The 12,155-nt window shown below is 37.1% G+C and overlaps 1 protein-coding gene across 14 annotated transcripts in view; it reads left to right on the top strand.

Moving 5' to 3' along the window:
- Positions 1-12,155, top strand: part of myo3a (myosin IIIA) — a 131,543-nt gene that overhangs the window by 87,781 nt on the left and 31,607 nt on the right. For all 14 annotated transcript variants that reach the window (XM_087308339.1, XM_087308333.1, XM_087308335.1 and 11 more), the window contains 3 exon segments: positions 4,948-5,101; positions 5,892-5,980; positions 7,795-7,924. In XM_087308339.1, the coding sequence (XP_087164465.1) occupies positions 4,948-5,101; positions 5,892-5,980; positions 7,795-7,924 (373 nt within the window).

Below are 12,155 nucleotides of genomic sequence, written 5' to 3'. Positions count from 1 at the left end.
CCTTAAACCCTACCATTTTTTAAATGTCAAAAGATTGTTAAGTATGATTTATTATTATTTTTGGTAACACTTTAGTTTAAGTAACAATTCACAACAATTACTATCAGCTTATTACCAGCTTATTATTTAGATATAAACTGTTTATTAGCACTTATAAAGTGTGATCTTATTTGACATCCCTAATCCTACCCAACAGCTCAATTTACTACTAATTGAACTCAATAAACTACTAATTAGCTGCTTACTAACTATTATCAAGCAGCTAATTAGTAGTAAACTTACCAGTTCATTGATCTAAAAGTCTAATTAAATGGCGTGAATTGTACATTAAATAGTGTGACCATTAGGTCATACTCATGTCATTACAATAATTGTGTCCTCATAAACCACATAAACAAGTACACATACACAAGAACATGTGGATTTTAGGACTGTACCAACTGTACATTCTAAAACAAAACCAATAAACATAACCCTGCTTTTTTTTTTTTTTTGATTTCCAAATGTAATTTTTTACACTTTAGAGCCTGTTCTCCTTATGGAGAGTAAAAATGTTCCCACAAGGTCTAAAGTTAATGTTATTTTTATACCTAAGGGACGTGGACGACATATAATATACACTAGAGGTTGCACTAAGGACTAGTCGACTAATCAACTGACTTTAATGCTCTGCCTTGTGGTTTTTGATTGACGTCGCGTTGCACAGATCACATGGTTTTTGACCTGAACTACATGGCATGGTGGTTCGCCAAATGAAACTGCCCTTGGATTATTATTTAAATGTAATTTTTGTTGTTATTACAATCTTGGTAGAGCGTGCAGTGCTCAATTTGAAGGCATTTATTTTTCAATTCAATTCAATTCAATTGCTTTTTTTGTATAGCGCTTTTACAATGTAAATTGTGTCAAAGCAGCTTCACATAGAAGATCATAGTAAATTGAAAGTGTCAGTCCAGTTTTCAGTGTTTAAGTTCAGTTCAGTTTAGCTCAGTTCAGTTTGGTTTAATAATCACCACTGAGAGTCCAAACACTGAGGAGCAAATCCATCGATGCACAGCTCTACAGATCCCGAACTATGCAAGCCAGTGGCGACAGCGGCGAGGAAAAATCTTCACTAAATGGCGAAAGTGAAGAATTAAAATCCTTGAGAGAAACCAGGCTCAGATGGGCACGACCATTTCTCCTATGGCCAAACGTCTTGTGCAGAGCTGCAGTCTAGGCGCTGAAGGCTGGAGAACGCTGGACGTCTGCGAAGACTCGACTGTCCCTGGAGCATCACAGGAATCAGTCACATACTCTCCACTCCTCTATGACCACCACAGTAGCTGCTCAGGATACGGCCTGGTCCAGGATTATGGAAACCTTGGGATCATCTCGTCGCTGCTCTTGGATCACATCAGTGGCGCTGCATAGTCTCTGGGGGCCTCGGGAGGAGTATCCCCAAGTGGAAATAGAGAATAAAGAGAATAATTAGCGTAGCTGCTGTTCATAGTGTATATAAACGTTTATACATTCATGCATCATACCGCTATGTGATGCATTGAGTGTATGCTTTACTAAAAAGATTGGTCTTTAATCTAGTTTTGAATTGCGAGAGTGTATCTGAGCCTCGGACATTATTAGAGTTTAGGAGCCATAAATGAGAACGCTCGACCTCCTTTATTTGACTTTGCTATTCTAGGTAGTACCTGAAGTCCTGAGTTTTGAGACCTTAAAGAGTGGGTTGGATTGCTGTGAGACAGAAGGTTGGTTAAACAGGAGCTATATTATTTAAAGCTGGCAAGAAGCAAGATTTTAAAATCAATACGAAACTTAACAGGCAACCAGTGTAAGGAGGATAAAATTGGGGTGATATGATCATATTTTCTACACCTGATAAGAACTCTGTAGCTTAATAATGTATCAAGTGGAATTCGTCACTTGTCAACCATTCTCCAGTCCTCCATTGGCCGCACCCATACATACGTCCTCTTTTTCTATGAATTCTCTGCACAACATTAAAAGCAAAAGACTTTAAATTATTCTGTGCTCACAGGAAGTTTTGCTGCAGAGCTCAAGTTAATTTTAGACAATCAGCTTCATCTACTTCTGCAAATATTCATTAGTTTGCAAAACAAATCACGCTCAACAGTAGAAGTTCAGTTAATATATCACCTTTAAGCAATACAAATACAAATTCATTCATTTTCTTTTCGGCTTGGTCCCTTTATTACTCCGGAGTCGCTAAATCGGAATGAACCGCCAACTTATCCAGCACGTTTTTACGCAGCGAATGCCCTTCCAGCTGCAACCCATCTCTGGGAAACATCCACACACTCTCATTCACACACACACACTACGGACAATTTAGCCTAGGGTTAGGGTTAGGGTTTGAGATGAGTATCCAGCTCGAACCAGCAACCTTCTTGCTGTGAGGCGACAGCACTACCTACTGCGCCACTGCGTCACCACAAATACAAATATTTAACGAGAAGAAAAAGAGATAAAAATACAAAAAAATAAGTTCCTTTTTACAACAATATATAGAAAATCAACTACAATACTCTATAATTAAAATTATTTGTGTTTATGTTTGTGTTTTGCAGCCATATCCTCTTATATAATTGGGTTTGCGCTTGTTCTGACTTAATACAATGGGGCATATATGCTTAACTGACAGTAGTTTTTAATAGCTAATTTGACAGAAATATGAGCAGATGTGCTTAACGGTCAGTAAAATAATGAAATGAAAAACAAATGTAATCCATTTATAACCAATATTCCGTTGTATTTTCTCCGTATTTTTAATTTTACTTTGAGTAGTTAAGACTTTGTAGCCTAAAGATTACACTCTACAGCTTTCCTATTACATTTATGCACCATGTTGCTTTGAATCGCTGTTGTTTTTGCATCCCTGAGGCTTGTATGTCAGCAGCAGTCTTACAGTCCCCAAAAACACCATTGTTCCCTGGATGACTTTACCCACGGCTAAAAGCTCCAACCTACACCACAGATTCGATTTCTTGGACAAGCTTTTGTATCTGTGTTGATGCGTTTCATCAGTGAATAATTTAGGCCCATGTGTCTTGTAATTTACCAACATGTCAGTCTAGATACAAGAAAGACAAGACTTTCGCTCTACTGTATGTGCTGAGTGTCATCGTGTCGCAGCAGGATTTGTCTGTAGTGTGGCTCAGATTATAGGAGGTCGTGAAGCTCCAGGCGTAAGCCAGCAGAGTTCAGCAGGGTTGTTAGGAGCTTAGAAATATTTGCAGATAGATAAACAAATGCTTTCCCCTTAAGAGAAATTCAGGTGCAAAACAACCACAGCATCAAGCATAAAGGTCATAGAAAGCATTATATTCAGAGACATGGTGTAATCAAGCAAGACATTTCAAAATATGAAAGCATTGTCTGCAAATAAAGTGTTTTCAACTGACATTTTATGTGGAATTTGTATCGCATGACCAGGATTTTGACTGTCAGCATGCAGTCTTGTTCACTTTCTGGTTATTTTAGCCAAGAACTGACCAGTTAGACAGAAAGTGACCATTTGATTGAGATTTGTCAACCAAATGGTCTCTCTTTCAAACAAGTTCTTGTTATATTAATTATTATAATATTTTGCAATTCTAACAGTAATCAGTGTTAACACTTTTCATTTGCTTGGAATGTGAAAAAAAGAAGTATTTTGTTTGTTTTTGAAAATTTAGAAATAAGTTTTAAGTGACATATTGTGTCAGATTTCATTGGTGATTCCAATTGTGCCATTTAATTGTAAGTTTAGCTAAAATGTTTCGGATATTTTGATGTTCAAGAAGCTGCACTTGCATGCTTGAGAGGCATTTCAATGATGGCCGCCTAATGAAATGACTTGCCTTAAAGAGACTTTGATTGTGAGTCCATCAAGTCACATTGGGTTTGTTGTTTGTGGCAGAAGTTGGTCAGCCAGTCAGATTGCTTTATGCAAATAAACTAGTGCAGACACTAGCCAATCACATTTGTGCAACACCTGAGAATAACAGTACTTAAAAATGGTGTAAAGTCTTATTATCATGCTTGGCTTGCATTAGTGTTAGGGTCTATATATTTAACACTACTGTATATACATACTGGGACTCATAGTCCTGAGGGACTATGTCTTAAATGAGGCATCAGTTCAAGCTGGATGCGATTGGCTGACTTCACTCACCCTCCATCAGTTGTTAACGTCAATGCCCTGTGTAAATGGGGTGTAACCATACACTCTCGGAAATTAAGGTACAGGAGCTGTCACTGGGGCAGTACCTTTTTAAAGGATACATATTTGTACCCAAAGAGTCCACAGTGGTACCTAAAAAGTGCATATTAGTACCCAAATGTATCTAAAAAAGTACCTTTGAGGTACTTGATGTTCCCTTCAGGTACAAATAAGTACCTTTTGAAAAGGTACTGCCCAGAGACAGTCCCTGAACCTTTAGACTGTATAAAAAGAGGGCATTAACCTATTACAAATCTGTAGAAATCATTTCAATAGCTGTAAATGTAGTCTATATCTTAAACAATTTGGAATCTACAGTTTGTTGTTTATCTGTACTCAACAAATATATAAATGCAACACCTGTTTTTGCTCACATTTTTCATGAGCTGAAGATATAAAATCTATACGACAGCTTGTTCCAGTTCCAGCCAATATCCAGCAACATTGCACAGAGCACAATCTGATAACTCAATGCGTGTGTACAGGCAAATGGTGGTCACATCAGTTACACCCTACCAACCACACCCCATACCCCCTCCCCCAAGCAACCCCCCCCCCACCCCCCGACCCCCCTCCAAAAAAAAAACCAAATCAAAGAAAAGCGTTTATATTTTTGAAGAGTGTAGTATCACTTTAGTACATCTCAAACCAAGCTCTGCAGATCATTCATTTATTTAATAAATAGAGTTTACAACAATTTCAGCATTTATCTCTTGGTTTGTGTGCAGGATGAGTATTTGAACGAAGATGTAGATGCTCGAGTAATTGAGTATGAAGACAACCGGCCACTGCTGGACCTGTTCCTTCAGAAGCCCATGGGCATGTTATCGCTGCTGGACGAGGAGAGTCGCTTTCCTCAGGCAACTGACCAGACCCTCGTCGGCAAGTTCCTCTACACGATCCATCACAGAGATAGCAGATTTAGCTGTGTTCAGTGGGTGTCTTATGACCACGGACACTTACACTCCTATTCCTCCTCACTTTCTTTCTCTAACACACATACAGACGTCATCAAACATTTACTGGCATACTTAGTTTTCATGTGCTTTCTCCTGAGGACACCCTCAATGGTCTCTTTGACTGACAAATTAATTATTGAACATGCCAAGACTAGACGGCTAGGTGGTTTCCCATGAACTAGCGTATTGCTTTCTAGTGAATGAAATGAAGAGATGAATTCATTCATGTATGTGTCGTGATATCATGAATGGATGACTTCATTAAAGGGATCTGTCAGCCAAAAAGGAAAATTCTGACATTATGCACACATCATCCACTTGTTACAAACCTGTTTGAGTTTCTTTCTTCTGTTGAACACAAAGGAAGGTATACTGAAGAATGTTGGGGGGAATAGTCATTGACTTCTATAGTATTTTTCCTACTATATAAATTTTTTTAACCACAAAATTATTTAATGTATCTTGTTTTGTGTTGAACAAAAGAAAGAAATTCATAAATGTTTAGAAACACTTGAGTAAATGGTAAATGTTTGCGCGAACTATCCCTTTAATGTGGATTGTGTGTTATATGTAGTATATGAGCAAGCGAGTGTGCGCATGAATTAATGTCTGGGTTAATAAATGAATGAGCAAATGAACAAATCATTAATGGGATCAATTAATTGGTAAACTTATCAAACTGTTTGTAATGAACCTGTATTTTGTGCAAACAGAGAAATTTGAGGATAACTTAAAGTCCAAAAACTTCTGGAGACCAAAGAGGGTTGACCTGGGCTTTGGAATCCATCACTATGCAGGCAAGGTAGAGGAATCTTATTTTATTAATATTTATGTGTACTATAAAAACAGAGATGAGCGAATTAACGGTGTAGTTGAATCAAAACTAAAAACTGTCTTTATTTTTTATTTGCCCTTATGTCCAAATTCATGCAGTTTGTGTGTGACTTCTTGGACCCATAAAAGAAGAAACAAAGGGTTTATGCCTGTATATTTGGTGTCAGCATTACTGTCATTTGATTATTTTTATTTATTTATTTATTTATTTATTTATGTATTTATTTATTTATTTATTTATTTATATCTATTTAATACAAGGGTGCCCAAACTCAGTCCAGTGTCTTGCAGATTTAGCTCCAACTTGCCTCAACACACCTCTACGGATGTTTCTTGAAAGCCTAGTAAGTAGCTTGATTAGCTAGCCCGGGTGGGTCTTATTGGGGTTGGAACTAAACTTGGCAGGACAACGGCCCTCCAGGACCAAATTTGGGCACCCCTGATCTAATATATATAGCATATGAAAAGCAAATGAAGTGAGAAGGTGTGAAACAGATTTCTTTGGATTTCAGTTGTCTGTTTAAATGGACAAACACACATTAAAATAAGTAAACAGCTATTTAAAACAGTTTGGAAGAAATATGTTATTTTACTCACCCCACGGGCAGATTATTGAGCTTCTTTTAACTTCTGAAAACTTACTTGTTAAAAAAGGGTTTCTTGATTTAAAGGTATGCCCCTTTCTAGAAGATGTAAAATAAGTCTCTGATGTCTCTAGAGTTAGTTTGTAAAGTTTCAGCTCAAAAGATCCCACGAATAATGTTTTTGAATCTGCCCCTTTTTATGGTGCATTTACACCAGACATGGATGAAGCATGAAGCGTGAATGATTTACATGTTAAGGCATTGCAAAGATGCGAATAGACGTCCTGCGGCGTCATTCGTGCGAATGACACAGCCAGAATTGAACATTTTGTATGTTTGACATGATATAATGTGTGATTCGCTTGAGTTAGAAAATCTGAACTTTAGCGGACATTTGCGCTGCGTTAACCAATCAGGAATTTGCTCTTGAAAAGGGGCGTGATTAGGATGTAGTGTCTGTTGTTGATGTCCTAAGGGGAAATCCTCTTGCCGACACCGGAAAACAGCTCATTAAACTGGGCTTGGCTCAGTCTGAAGCACCCTTGAAAGCTTCCATCATCCAGGTACAGTTTCTGAAGGAGTTTATGAACTCACAGAGCTGGGTGCACCTCTGAAATGATTTAGTGGACTCAGACACAGGTCTGAACAAATCTATGCTGTTTATCAGCCTTCCTAAAGCATGTAAAGCACAGCTATTCCCTCAATAAAATCCATGTTAGCCATAATAGCAACAAAGCTAGTGCCATTTCCATGACTGTCCCTTTAAATTCAAATTAGATTATGCTTCACGCCCCTTCTTTTCAAAAAAAAAGGCGGAGCTACAAATGCATGAGCATTCAGCATAGTGTCAGCGTCAAATGTGTCAGCATAGTGGCAGATTCAAAAACAAGACTAACATCCTATGCTAATGAGGGAAAAATTGTCACTAAGGGCAGGGCTTCCCCCCTCTGTTGACACGTACAAAGGGAGAATGTCAATCAAAGTGTTTCTGCAGACTGTTTTTACCAATTGTGATTATAAAAAAAATGTATTCTTCAGACTGTTGCCACACAACTGTTTTTATTATAATACATGATATAATCAAATTTGTAGTTGAACTGAATCAGAAATGGGTTTGTGCTTGCTAAGCTTCATTCATCTGTGCCGATATTAGACTGTTGGATGTACAGTAAACCTTTCTTGTATTTCATTTGGTTAGGTAATCTATAATGCCGGCGGCTTCCTGGCTAAGAACAGAGACGCTTTGCCTGCTGATATAGTTCTTCTGCTGAGGTCATCAGAGAATGAACTGACCCGTAAACTGGTTACGCATCCGCTCACTAAAACAGGTTTGACTTTTGAACTCAGTAGCAACTTTTAGAGCATTTGGTTTATCTGCTCTTTACTTGCTTCAGTTTCTGTCATTTTTTTTACAAACGTTTCACACTTTATTTAATTTGGTTTCATTTACACTATTAAAAACATTAACTAAGACTTTTAGCTGAATAAACGTCTTATTAGCTGCTTAGTAACAGTTAGAAAGGTAGTAGGTTTCAGGCCCATAGCCACAGGGGGTTGGGTGGTTCGAAAGACCCACCCTTTACTGACAAAGGTCCAGGATTTGTCCCATAAACTGATATGCCATCATAGATAGTGATTATAACCCATCGAAGAAAGCTTTAAGATGGAAATCTGATGTGAGTGAAGTCATCTACTGACTGACTGTATTGTTGTTAAATAAAGAAAACATTTGATCTTTTATTCTAAATCTTGGACCTTATCCTTGAAAGAAAAAATGACCAGTAAAAAGGTGTGAAGCACCAAAAGTTAGTTTTGAAGCATATTATGGTTCATTTTAATACCTTAATTAAATTTTCATATTTAGGTCTACTATTTTACAATAGAGGCTAGAAAAGATGGCAAGCTCTCCGTTCATTCATTCATTCGTTCGTTCATTCATTCATTCATTCATTCATTCATTCATTCGTTCATTTATTAATTTTCCTTCGGCTTTGTCTCTTTATTTATAAGGGGTCATCACAGTTGAATGAACCACCAACTTATCCAGCATATGTATTACACAGAGGATTCCCTTCCAGCCGCAACCCAGCACTGGGAAACACCCATAGACACTCATTCACACACATAAAATTTAGTTTATTCCTTCACCTATGCCAACTATGTCTTTGGACTGTGGGTGAAACCGGAGCACCCGGAGAAAACCCACGTGAACATGCAAACTCCACACAGAAATGCCAACTGACCCAGCCGGGACTTGAACTAGTGACCTTTTTGCTTGTCATTGTGTCGCCTAAGCTCTACATTATTGTGTTTAATTTTTTTATTATTCAAATGGCCAAATTCTGACTGAGGAAATCTGAATGTGCTGACCAGTTTGTTATTTGTCTAATAAATGACAATAGACTAAGACGTTTTAAATTCAAAACTTTATCCGATTCCTTATTTTTCTAATTAAATATGATGTGTTAAATTTGTATTTTAAAAAATAATAAGTATAAATCGTTTTTTTTTTTTCACATTTTTTTATTCTAAAGTGAAATGTTTTTGGTACGTCAAAAATTGTGGTTATGATGACCATTCGACAAGCTAAAGCAAAAAAGAAAATTGTGCTTAAAATGTCAATAAAATGCATGGTTAAATAGAAAATGAGGAAAATAACTGCAAAAAGTTCCACTTTTTAAGAAAAAATGAAGCACCCCTTTTAGAGATTAGGCATGTACAATAATACCACACTTTATAAGTGTTTATAAACAGTTAATGTCTTAACAACAGGCAGGCAATAAAACTGTACTAAATAATGGAAAGTGTTACCATATTTTTTTTGTTGCTAAGGAACCAATAAATCCACACGTTTGTCCAGACGTGCTCTTATAGCTATGTGTGTGTGTGTGTGTGTGTGTGTGTGCGTTTCATTTGCTCTCTCTACGTGAGATAGATTTTCTAAACAGTGACCTCTAATGATGTGTCACTCAGTCCAATCATTGTGTAATTGCCTCGTTCTAGGACTCGTTGTTTCATTGTGCTGCCAAAAACAAAAAAAAAGTGACTGGGGACATATTGTGACTTTGAGTACATGGTGTTTTGTTGACTTTAAATGTGAAAAGCGGAGTCCTGCAGGATGATTCATTCATTCATTTTCTTTTGGCTTAGTCTCTTATTCATCAGGGGTCACCACAGTGGAATGAACCGCCAACTTTTCCGGTATATGTTTCTTCCAGCCACAATCCAGTACTGGGAAACACCCATACACTCTCACATTCACAACCGTACACTACGGCTAATTTAGTTAATCCAATAGCAGGGCAAACCGGAGCACCCAGAGGAAGCCCACGCCAACACGGGGAGAACATGCAAACTCCACAAAGAAATGCCTACTGGCACACGGGACTCGAAGCAGCGACCTACTTGCTGTAAGGCGACAGTGCTAACCATTAAGCCAACATGCCGACCATTCACATTTTAATTAAAAAAAAAAAATGTGTATCAAAATGTTTAAAAATGAATAACACCACATTTCATGCACACCATATTTTGATAAAAACATATTTTATTGTTTCTTAAGCTCATGCAGTTGTCAGTCAAACCTTTAATTAAAAATTATGAAAAAAGTCTGAATAACAAAAATATTTATACTGAATGTATACAATATATATATATATATATATATATATATATATATATATATATATATATATATATATATATATATATACACACACACACACACACAATACAATTACTCTACGTCTCTGAATTGTTATGAACTAATTCATCAATGTTTTTCTTTAACATATGCAATAGTAAATAATACTGTACATGTTGTTTAGTTGAAAAATATAATTATTCTGCAAAATAGACATAGCTCTGCTTCTCTTAATTTATTCATATAGAACAGTTGATTTTACGCACCGTATTTAAGCAAGTACAATGTATCTTCAGGTTTCTAAGACTTTTTAAGATCTTTATAAAACTGTACAGAGTTCAATTTATGACCAATATTTTGGTACCAATTTTGTTTAAAAAAAAAGCAGCCAGCACAACCAATTACCATGAACACCATTGTCACAAACAGGTCTTAACCACGGTGTAAACTTAGACTTGTGTAAGTCTAAATCCTATGTTCCTTCTTCATTTGTTTGTGTACGGGTTGACGTAGCTGCCATAAGCTATCCCAGCAGGCACAGGACATCAACATGACGTCAGATTGGCTTTGTACCTCAATGTTGTGGGACTTTGCAGTTTTTTTTAGAAATCGAGTTGACATCAGAACCCAACGTCAGACCGACATCAGTGTCCAGCGTCCAACCTAAAATCAACCAAATATCAATATCTAATAATGTTACAGCTTGACATTGTGTGATTGTTATCACGTCATCTGTCAGACGTTGGATTGGATTTTGGCTGCCTTACCTGACAAATAAATGTTAGTATTTGATGACAATGTGACATTGGTTTAAGATGTTGATTCGACGTCGGATTTTGGTCAGTTTCAACACAACCTAAAATCAACCAAATATCGTTGTTGGATGTCAAAGAAACATTGTCCTTAGACGCTGACTAAATATTGAATTTTGGTCTCCTGATGCGAGGACCTAAATCTAACTTAATATTAATGTTTTATGATGTTGTGTGCCTTCTGAGATTCGTGAAATCCTTACAAACTGCATAAACAAAATTCCCACAAGTTGTCTCACGGCAATTCATAACTTTTTGATTCAGTCGCCAATTCGTATGAATTCATACAATCTAATTCGTACCATTTACTACGATTTGCTCATCACCCAATGACAGGTGGGGTTAGGGGTGGGGTTGGGTGCCCCGCCTCCTTTTTAAAATCGTAAATTTTTGTAAGACTAAACTCGTACGAATGAGCCACTAAACTGTCAAAACGTAAAATACTTACGTTTCCCTGTGAGATCAGGCTGGTATTTCATAGGGTTTTGCCTATTTTCGTTCTGACAAATACATCAATGAAGTAGATTTCAACAAAATCACAAAGCAAACAAAATCAATTTGATAGAATTTTTAAAACCCTTTAAACATTTTAAGACAAATTAGGTCCTTATTTTTATACTATGGATTCACTGTAAGACTTTTTAAAGCATCTGCGGATAGAAAAGTAATCCCTTTACTTTTTCAGCTGATAAGTAATTTATTACACTAACTAGTTACTTTGTAACTAATTACATTCAACACTGGGCTTAACGCAGATGCCTCTGACAGATTTGAAATTGTGTTCAAAATGGCATGAAAGCAGTCAAACGAACAGTTCAGTCACGCTCTATTAGATGACGCTGCATTATAGGTCACACTACAGTCACACAGAATGGAAATGACAGTGCGAACACCATCCTGTCTGAAACGTTGAGCTGAGACTTTGATCTATTGGTCTGAATGAATGTACGCAGCACGAGAAAATGTGCTCGCTCCCTTGTGATCTGATGTGATGAATGGAGGTCGTCTGACTGACACACTCAATTACATCCACTGAGGTGCACCAGGGATTGTTTCCATGAGGTCCGCTGGGATTTCCGGCCTATGGGCTTCATTCAGAAGTCT

The sequence above is a fragment of the Danio rerio genome, chromosome 24 (genome assembly GCF_052040795.2).
Source record: "Danio rerio strain M-AB ecotype USA chromosome 24, GRCz13ab, whole genome shotgun sequence".
Classification (NCBI taxonomy): domain Eukaryota; kingdom Metazoa; phylum Chordata; class Actinopteri; order Cypriniformes; family Danionidae; genus Danio; species Danio rerio.
Note: the sequence above shows the minus strand (reverse complement) of the source record. Positions and strands in the feature narration are given on the sequence as shown.